General features: G+C 49.6%; 1 protein-coding gene across 1 annotated transcript; it reads right to left on the bottom strand.

Annotated features, from left to right (window-relative positions):
* Positions 1-1,864: 1,864 nt before the first annotated feature.
* Positions 1,865-6,855, bottom strand: LOC147710378 (uncharacterized). Its single transcript, XM_086919987.1, has 2 exons — positions 5,923-6,855; positions 1,865-2,299 (listed from the first exon to the last, which is right to left on the bottom strand). The coding sequence occupies exons 1-2, from the start codon at positions 6,853-6,855 to the stop codon at positions 1,865-1,867; spliced, it is 1,368 nt and encodes a 455-aa protein (XP_086776113.1).
* Between the last annotated feature and the right edge of the window lie 3,449 nt (positions 6,856-10,304).

Below are 10,304 nucleotides of genomic sequence, written 5' to 3'. Positions count from 1 at the left end.
TAGTTCGGACTGGACTGTTCCCATGGGGCACAGGGTCAGAGCTGATTTGCATATCGCCATTGTCTAACCCAGGGTGGTGTGGAGTGCAAAAAAACGATGGATTTGGGCCCAGATCTTTGGACTGGGGTGAATGTGTGACATTGATTCACATTTGGTCCATCAATTGTTTTGTTTGCAAATTCCGCCCTAAGTGCGCTGGGGATGCTCAGACGTGGTCCCTGGCACTCCACACCACTGGAGTCAAGCTAGCCGGGCTGATGAGAGGTGTTACCTCGAAACCGGTCCGGTCCTCGGATGCTTGATTCCGTTCTGGGAAGGACATGGCTTTTGTAGTTCGGACTGGACTGTTCCCATGGGGCACAGGGTCAGAGCTGATTTGCATATCGCCATTGTCTAACCCAGGGTGGTGTGGAGTGCAAAAAAATGATGGATTTGGGCCCAGATGTTTGGACTGGGGTGAATGTGTGACATTGATCCACATTCGGTCCATCAATTGTTTTGTTTGCAAATTCCGCCCTAAGTGCGCTGGGGATGCTCAGACGTGGGTCCCAGGCACTCCACACCACTGGAGTCAAGCTAGCCGGGCTGATGAGAGGTGTTACCTCGAAACCGGTCCGGTCCTCGGATGCTTGATTCCGTTCTGGGAAGGACCTGGCTTTTGTAGTTCGGACTGGACTGTTCCCATGGGGCACAGGGTCAGAGCTGATTTGCATATTGCCATTGTCTAACCCAGGGTGGTGTGGAGTGCAAAAAAACGATGGATTTGGGCCCAGATCTTTGGACTGGGGTGAATGTGTGACATTGATCCACATTCGGTCCATCAATTGTTTTGTTTGCAAATTCCGCCCTAAGTGCGCTGGGGATGCTCAGACGTGGGTCCCAGGCACTCCACACCACTGGAGTCAAGCTAGCCGGGCTGATGAGAGGTGTTACCTCGAAACCGGTCCGGTCCTCGGATGCTTGATTCCGTTCTGGGAAGGACATGGCTTTTGTAGTTCGGACTGGACTGTTCCCATGGGGCACAGGGTCAGAGCTGATTTGCATATCGCCATTGTCTAACCCAGGGTGGTGTGGAGTGCAAAAAAACGATGGATTTGGGCCCAGATCTTTGGACTGGGGTGAATGTGTGACATTGATCCACATTCGGTCCATCAATTGTTTTGTTTGCAAATTCCGCCCTAAGTGCGCTGGGGATGCTCAGACGTGGGTCCCAGGCACTCCACACCACTGGAGTCAAGCTAGCCGGGCTGATGAGAGGTGTTACCTCGAAACCGGTCCGGTCCTCGGATGCTTGATTCCGTTCTGGGAAGGACATGGCTTTTGTAGTTCGGACTGGACTGTTCCCATGGGGCACAGGGTCAGAGCTGATTTGCATATCGCCATTGTCTAACCCAGGGTGGTGTGGAGTGCAAAAAAACGATGGATTTGAGCCCAGATCTTTGGACTGGGGTGAATGTGTGACTGTAGCAGGCGGGGGAAGGATAGGCAATACGCTAATTCTAGTAGTTCTAGGTTTTATTTTGGTATACAGAGAATCTGAACTTTTCTTTCTAGTGCTTCGTGAAAGTCTTGGAGAACGGCTCCGTGCTGCTTTCCTGATGCCTGAATCTGAGGAGGCTGTTCTACGTCCTCGGTCGGGTGTCCGCCGAGGAAGGTCTCCGTCGATTTCCGTGGTGCCTGTCAGTTACCGGAACAGGAAAAAGAAAGGCAAGAAAACGGTGTATCAGTACCCGTTCTATATTGCTGTTACAGGGAGGGGAGTGAGGGACCAAACACACGTGATGCACTCTGTAACTAACTGCCGAGGTGAAGGGGTTTGTGCTCGGGGTAGGGAAAACACACCAAGGAGTTGGGGATCCCGGGTTTAGTCCGACGATACTATTTTACGAGTGACCCAACCCCTTAACTTGTCACGCACCTGGTTAAGCCATACACCTCCCCCGGGTGTATGGCTGGGCGGCTCGTGGTGTCGGTGGCCTCCTGGCGTCCCTTCTTTAACGTCCTCGCCTCCGTCCCTCTGTTGTCTCTCCTCGGACCCGGTCTTCATTCGCACCGCTCCGCTTCCGTCTTCTTTCTCGTCTCTCCGTTCGTCCTCCGCATACAAGTTTCTCCTTAGCTCCGCTCCGCTTCCGTCTTCCTCCTCGTCTCCTTCTTCGCTCTGGGTGAACAAGCACACCCTTGATTCGTCCATTCCGGGATATGAGGTTTCCGTGTCCTGACGAGACTCCTCCCATTCCGAAGTCCATTCAGAATTAAAGGGCCAGTGTGTGGATTGCGTGTCTACCTCTGTTTCAACGTTCTGTGGAGAGGAAGAGGTAGTGTTTAACATTTGTCTACTTTCATATCCTTTACAGTCATTGCTTCGTGTTGACCCCGCTGTGTTACACACCTCCCCCTCCGGACACTCACGATCGGGGAGTGGATGACGGGATAGGAAGTCCGCCCCAACATTCTCACAGCCTTTGCGGTGATGTATAGAAAAGGAGTATGGTTGCAGTGAGAGGAACCACCGCAAAACTCTCGCATTATTAGCTTTATTGCGTGCCATCCAGAGTAAGGGAGCGTAATCTGTGAATAGTTCAAAACGCCGGCCTTCCAGGTAATATGCCAGTTTTTCAATGGCCCATTTAATTGCCAGGCATTCCTTCTCGACAGTTGCATATTTTAATTCTCTAGGAAACAACTTCCGGCTGACATATAAAATTGGGTGATCGAGGCCATCCTGACCGGTTTGGGAGAGCACTGCCCCAATCCCATAGTCCGAAGCATCAGTGTGTAATGAGAACGGGCGAGTGAAATCAGGGGAAGCCAAAACTGGTGTAGAGGTAATCACGGACTTTAGAACTCTGAATGACTCCTGCATCGGTACGGTGGGACGCACCGGTGAAGATGCTCGCCCAGCGTTTTTTTTAGAGCGTCAGTGAGAGGGGCGGCAATGTCCGCAAACTGTGGGATAAAGCGTCTGTAGTAGCCCACCAGTCCCAAAAAGGAACGCAATTCCCGTCTTGTGGATGGGAATGGAGTGTCAGCAATGGCCCTAACTTTCTCGATTTGAGGTTCTATCAAGCCATGTCCCAAGACATATCCAAGGTATTTAACTTTATGAAAAGCTAGTTTGCATTTCTTAGCGTTGACAGTGAGGCCAGCCTTCCCAAGCGCTTGTAAAACCACAGACAGGTGTCGTAGATGAGACTGCCAATCTGGACTGTGAATTACAATGTCATCCAGGTAAGCCGATGTAAAACCCGACAACCCCGCGAGAACAGTGTTCATGAGGCGCTGAAATGTGGCAGGCGCCCCATGAAGGCCAAATGGAAGGACCGTGAACTCAAAATGACCCTCCTCTGTTGAGAATGCTGTTTTTTTGATGTCTTCGGGTCGCAGAGGCACCTGCCAATACCCTTTTGTTAAGTCGAGGGTAGAAATGTATTTGGCCTGTCCTAGTCGCTCAATTAACTCGTCCACTCTAGGGATGGGATATGCGTCGAAGAGTGAAATGTCATTAAGAGCCCGAAAGTCCATGCAAAACCTTCGACTGCCATCGGGTTTAGGAACCATTACAATGGGACTAGACCAATCGCTTTTCGATGGGCGAATCACCCCCAATCGCAGCATTTCGTCCACTTCAGCTTTAATCGCAGCTCTTCTGGCTTCGGGGACTCTGTAAGGTTTAATCCTAACCTTTTTGTTGGGTGGTGTGTCAATACAATGTTCCGCTAGGGAGGTCCTCCCAGGTCTGTTGGAAAAAACATCCCCATAAAGTTCCAAAGTCCCCCTCAACTCTTCCTGTTGTTGGGCCTTCAGTTCTTCATTATGAACAAGCATGTCAATAGTTGAGCCCTCTAATCCTGGTGTAGTAGCCACATGGATGTCCGCAGGAGGAGGACCTAACCAATTTTTCAGCAAATTTATGTGATAAGATTGCTGCTTCCGTGGCGTTACCTGCAATTTATAACTAGTACTCCCTATGACCCCCACCACTTTAAAAGGACCCATCCACTCTGCCTTGAATTTATGGGATGAGGACGGGAGCAGAACCAAAGCCCAGTCCCCGATATTAAGGCGCCTCCATTTTTTCCCTTTATTGTAACTAGTCTGCTGTCTATGCTGACTAAGGTCAAGATGGTCCAACGCCAACTCCCTTAGTTTACCCAGTTTAGCTTTCAGGTCCCTGGCGTACTCAAGAGTAGTTTTTGCCTCCTCCTCCTGTTCATTAATCCAGGCATCCCGGGTCATTTCTAGCAATGAACGAGGTTGTCGGCCATCAAGCATTTCAAAGGCTGACACGCCCAGACTACTCTGTCTCTGAGCCCTAATGGCGTATAGAGCCAAAGGTAACATCCGATCCCAATCATCCCCACTAACCTCCATCATTTTCCGAAGGGTGGATTTTATGGTCCGGTTGTAGCGTTCCACCAGTCCGTCCGTCTGCGGATGGTAAACTGAGGTACGGATCTGGTGGACGTTCAACGTGGCACAAATTTCCTTCATTAATTTCGACACAAATGGCGTGCCCTGGTCGGTCAAAATCTCCTTCGGAAAACCAACCCTACTAAACAGCTCAATCATTTTGTCCCCGACCTGTCTGGAGTTGGCTACAGACAATGGAAAAGCCTCGGGGAACCGTGTGGCATAGTCAACAACAACTAAAATGTGTTGGAACCCCTTTTTAGTTTTAGGCAGTGGACCGATAAGGTCCATGCCGACCCTCTCAAAAGGTTTGCCAATGACTGGTAGTGGTTGCAAAGGAACTGCCTGTGGTCTAACCATATTCTTCATTTGGCAAATCTCACAGGACCTGCAGTAAGATTCGGTATCCTTATAAATACCGGGCCAAAAAAATTGCCTGAGGATGTTTTGGGTTGTTTTCTCGGCGCCGGAGTGCCCGGCGATGAGATGGCTGTGAGCAAAGAAAAGGACCTGCTCTCTGAAGGAGACAGGCACCAATAGTTGTGCGGGTTGCCCCTCGCCACCTATTCTATACAATAGGTCATTATCGATAATAAACCCTGGAAACATTTTTGAGTTTTCAGCTCTCTGATGTGCTTGTTCCCACGCGTTGAACAGCGTGGGATCACTGATTTGCGCAAATTTAAAGCTTCTATCCATAACCCAAGGATCATGTGTCAGGAGCGAATTCACTGTCTGTGTACGTGTACCTGACGAGCCAAAACCATTAGCGCCTCTTTCTGTGTCTTCCAGCTGGCGGAGTACTTCCAGCCTAGTCTCAGCTATACACTCACAAATTAATTGCGCCACTCTATCGCCTTTTCTCACTTGGAAGGGTTCTGTACCAAAATTAAACAGTAGGATTACAACGTTACCTCTATAATCCTCGTCAATAACACCAGCCCCCACGTCAATAAAATGCTTTGCTGCTAGCCCTGATCGTGGAGCAATTCTCCCATAGCACCCGGGAGGGACTGCAATTTGTAGGTCAGTTTTGACAAGGGACTTCCCTTTGGCAGGAACCACATAATCATATGCACTGTAGAGGTCATAACCAGCTGCCTTTGCAGAACCTTTAGTGGGGGACGTCGCGTTATTAGACAACTTCATAACTTGGAGGCTAGGTCTAAGCGGACGTTCTATTAGGGTATTACCCTCCTCCCCTGTGTGGCACACTGTTTTTAGTTTATCCTTAAACATGTTCAAGAAACTAGGGTTATCTGTCCCAATTATTAGATCTTCGGGTAGGTTGGACATTACTCCTACTCTTACAGTTTGTGGGGGCACCCCAGTCTGTTCAATTACAATGTCAGCAATGGGGTAGGGCCGGATATCCCCATGAACACATTTGATGTTTACTATCCCCTGGGAAACATATTGCCCTGTTCTGACGTAGGGAGTTTGGACTACCGACTGTCGGCAGCCTGAATCTAACAAAGCTGATAACAAATGACCATTGACTTTCACACTTACTCTAAAAGAGCCTCCCATCTCTGCGGAAAATAGTACAGCCCTGGGGAGGTACCCGACCTCCATTGGTTCTTCCTCATTCCTTTTCTTGGGACACATCCGGGCAATGTGTCCCCATTGACCACAGTCGAAACATTGCGGCCCTGTGTTGGCCATGTTCTCAGTCCTCCACGTACGGGGACGGGTGGTATCTTTTCCTCGTACAACCGGTTTCTCCAGTCGTACTACTCCCTTCCTTTCCATCTCAAACGGAAAATTTTTAGGTTGAGCCCGGGTAAATGATGAGGCCATCTCCACTGCTTGTGTGGTTGTTAAATTGTTATGTTGGCGAAGCCACTTTTGAGTAGCGTAGGGAAGAGCCTCAAGAAATTGTTCCAAGTATATTCGGTCAAGTATTTCTTCTTTCGTGCTGGTAGTGGGTGTTAGCCATTTGTCCGCCGCCATTTTTAATCTCACGAATAGAGTTTTGGGATTTTCACCTACAGATCCTCTCTCTTTTCTGAATTTTAGGCGATATGCCTCGGGATCTAACCCCAAATGATCTAGGATTATTTTTTTGATTTCCACATAGGTGGTGTCTCCTCTTGGATTTGCTACTTGGTAAGCAGCCTGGGCCTCTCCGCCTAAGAGAGGTGCCAAAAAGAATGGCCATTTTGCAACTGGCCAGCCACAGGCCCTCGCTGCCCTCTCGAAATTTAATAAAAATGCGTCGGGGTCTTCTCCCTGTCTATATTTTTGCAGAGATACGGCCGGCGCCCCATGGGTTAGGGTTCTCTCCGTTGTCCCACCCCTCTGTACTGGGTCTGCCCAGGGTTGTTTCTCTTCAATGGCTTTCTTTAGTATCTCTCTGTCGGCTTGTGCAGATACTAGATGTTGTTCTAACACCCACTCAATTCGTCCTTGACCCTTTACTAACTGATCTACAACTGTCTCCATCTTGACTCCGCAGATGGTGCCTATGCCCGCATTCTCCACCACTGTAGCAGGCGGGGGAAGGATAGGCAATACGCTGATTCTAGTAGTTCTAGGTTTTATTTTGGTATACAGAGAATCTGAACTTTTCTTTCTAGTGCTTCGTGAAAGTCTTGGAGAACGGCTCCGTGCTGCTTTCCTGATGCCTGAATCTGAGGAGGCTGTTCTACGTCCTCGGTCGGGTGTCCGCCGAGGAAGGTCTCCGTCGATTTCCGTGGTGCCCGTCAGTTACCGGAACAGGAAAAAGAAAGGCAAGAAAACGGTGTATCAGTACCCGTTCTATATTGCTGTTGCAGGGAGGGGAGTGAGGGACCAAACACACGTGATGCACTCTGTAACTAACTGCCGAGGTGAAGGGGTTTGTGCTCGGGGTAGGGAAAACACACCAAGGAGTTGGGGATCCCGGGTTTAGTCCGACGATACTATTTTACGAGTGACCCAACCCCTTAACTTGTCACGCACCTGGTTAAGCCATACACCTCCCCCGGGTGTATGGCTGGGCGGCTCGTGGTGTCGGTGGCCTCCTGGCGTCCCTTCTTTAACGTCCTCGCCTCCGTCCCTCTGTTGTCTCTCCTCGGACCCGGTCTTCGTTCGCACCGCTCCGCTTCCGTCTTCTTTCTCGTCTCTCCGTTCGTCCTCCGCATACAAGTTTCTCCTTAGCTCCGCTCCGCTTCCGTCTTCCTCCTCGTCTCCTTCTTCGCTCTGGGTGAACAAGCACACCCTTGATTCGTCCATTCCGGCATATGAGGTTTCCGTGTCCTGACGAGACTCCTCCCATTCCGAAGTCCATTCAGAATTAAAGGGCCAGTGTGTGGATTGCGTGTCTACCTCTGTTTCAACGTTCTGTGGAGAGGAAGAGGTAGTGTTTAACATTTGTCTACTTTCATATCCTTTACAGTCATTGCTTCGTGTTGACCCCGCTGTGTTACAGTGACATTGATCCACATTCGGTCCATCAATTGTTTTGTTTGCAAATTCCGCCCTAAGTGCGCTGGGGATGCTCAGACGTGGGTCCCAGGCACTCCACACCACTGGAGTCAAGCTAGCCGGGCTGATGAGAGGTGTTACCTCGAAACCGGTCCGGTCCTCGGATGCTTGATTCCGTTCTGGGAAGGACATGGCTTTTGTAGTTCGGACTGGACTGTTCCCATGGGGCACAGGGTCAGAGCTGATTTGCATATCGCCATTGTCTAACCCAGGGTGGTGTGGAGTGCAAAAAAACGATGGATTTGGGCCCAGATCTTTGGACTGGGGTGAATGTGTGACATTGATCCACATTCGGTCCATCAATTGTTTTGTTTGCATATTTAAAGTACCGCGCTCCATATCGTAAGGAAAGACGGATACAAAAGGAATCCTGACGTATTTGTTGGGGCAAAAGTCACGCATTGCTGGAGTTGTGTTGAAAGCATGACGCATCTCCAGCAATGTATGGGGTAGGTCTGTGCCAATGGCACTGCGACACCCTTACACCTGCCATGAGGCAGGCGTAAGGTTTTGACGCATTGGCGTCCTAGAAATGTCTCTGTGAAATCTGATAGATTTCAATGCGCCACTTCAACAAGGCTTTCTTGCGGGGCAAAGCCCACCCTGCATACATTATACCCGACGCAGGTATAATGTGGCAGAGGGCCTTACAAGGTGACACATCTGCCTAGTTGCTTCACTTTGTAAATATGGCGCAACGTGGTGCATTGTTTATGCCGCCGCTGCGTTACCAAAAGCAATGAAACAACAGCGCAAAAGTGTTGCAATGCCTTCATAAATAAGGCACTGAATATTTTAACTCACTCTGTGTGCTTTCTTTGACATTTTCCAATCTTTTCCCTTGCCATCCTGACTCTGATTCTTTGTAACTCTCCCCTAGTCTCTCTGTCTCCCTTATCTCTGCCCCTGGCCTTCAATCTCTCTCATTCTCCATCTCTATTTGTCTCTCTGTCCCTCACTGTGTTTCTCTCATTGCAGATCCCGCATTGACACTGCTGCCTCTCTGATTATGCGCCACTGTGACTAAGGCTGGGCTGTAAATCGTGAGAATCAATCGCCTGCTCTGCCGCCTTGATGAAGGCGGTGACTCATTGTGGGTTTTCCACCTGTAAACTTGTATATCATCTGTGGCACTTCCCACGCAGCTCTCTCTGGGGAGTAAGTGCTGCAGGTGATCAAGAAAGTAACTGTCAGATTGGGAAATGCTCCACTTAGTCCTCAGGGCAAACCTTCAAAGTCATCAGCTCACAGATGACAACAATCAAAGAGGGGAGGAGCAGACACCCACTGCATGTCAACAATCCCGCCGCAAGAATGCAGACACAGCAAAAACATTTGGTCCCAACATCTCTGGGGACACTGCTTCCCCTTCACCTACAAACACAGTGAAAAGTTTGAAGAAAAGACGCGCTTCATGTGGAAAACTAAGGGGCATATTTACATGTAAACAACGAAGCGCGGCGTTAGCCTTCTTGGCTTAACGCTGCGCTCTGCCACTTCTGAAACGCAGGTCTGCACCATATTTACAATATGGAGCAGCTCTGCCTTTCCCCCTGCGCTGGTGCTAAATTTAACTGCCTAGCGCCAAAGCAGACACCCTTGCACTATAGTGCAAGGGTGTGTCAATTGAGGGAAATGTTGTTTTTTGCAATCTTTAACCCGTTCCTTGCTCGTGACGGAACTGCTTCCGTGCTGATGACGGAGCGGTTCCGTCACGGCCACTCACCACGCAAGTGCGGTGCTGAATTCGCGCCTGCGCGACGCGTTCTATTAAGTGGGTTGGGCCATGACGGAACCGCTCCGTCACAGGCACAGCCCACCGGAGGCTCGTGACGGAGCGGTTCCGTCACGAGTACGGAAGCGCCGTGCACCCCCCCAGCCGCCGCAGCTAAGGGGTTAAATGGCATTTTGCAACCTCTATGTGTGCTGCTCAGACACCAACTCTTCAGTACACATCTAGACCTGAGGTGCAATGCCATGGATAAGGATTTCTGTGCTGCTGAAAGGACTCTCACTTTGCTGGACTGCTGCTCTGAAGGACTGCTGCCCTCTTGCCTGGATGACAAGTACTGGACCTGCATCTGTTCACCACAGGACCCCAATGTGAGAAGTTGGCCTGATATGCAGTGCTCACTATTCTAGTGATCACTATGTATCAGTCCAAACAACCCTTATTGATGATTGGTTGTAAGTCAACCTTATAGACCAGCTATCCTAGTAGCATGGACAAGAGCAGTCTTTAGGCTAAACTCTAGAGGGTGTGTTAAGCCAGCTGTTATACCATCACATATACCCCTTGAACACCAAGTGAAAGGACACCACACAAGTTGTTATGAAATTAAAAGGATATTTATTTATAACACACCAACCCTGGACTCTTTATGAGGACAGGGTGCTAAGCACAATACAAAACTCTTAAAGAAATA

The sequence above is a fragment of the Lissotriton vulgaris genome, chromosome 5, assembly GCF_964263255.1.
Source record: "Lissotriton vulgaris chromosome 5, aLisVul1.2, whole genome shotgun sequence".
NCBI lineage: Eukaryota > Metazoa > Chordata > Amphibia > Caudata > Salamandridae > Lissotriton > Lissotriton vulgaris.
This window is presented reverse-complemented; position numbering and strand designations above follow the sequence as displayed.

What these genes read in the sequence shown, in the direction of transcription:
- LOC147710378 (XM_086919987.1), bottom strand. Translation starts at nt 6,855, where the DNA reads ATGGAGACAGTTGTAGATCAGTTAGTAAAGGGTCAAGGACGAATTGAG. An exon ending in AGATGGGAGGCTCTTTTAGA is followed by an intron (nt 2,300 to 5,922) that starts GTAAGTGTGAAA and finishes TCCTCTCCACAG; the next exon opens with AACGTTGAAACAGAGGTAGA.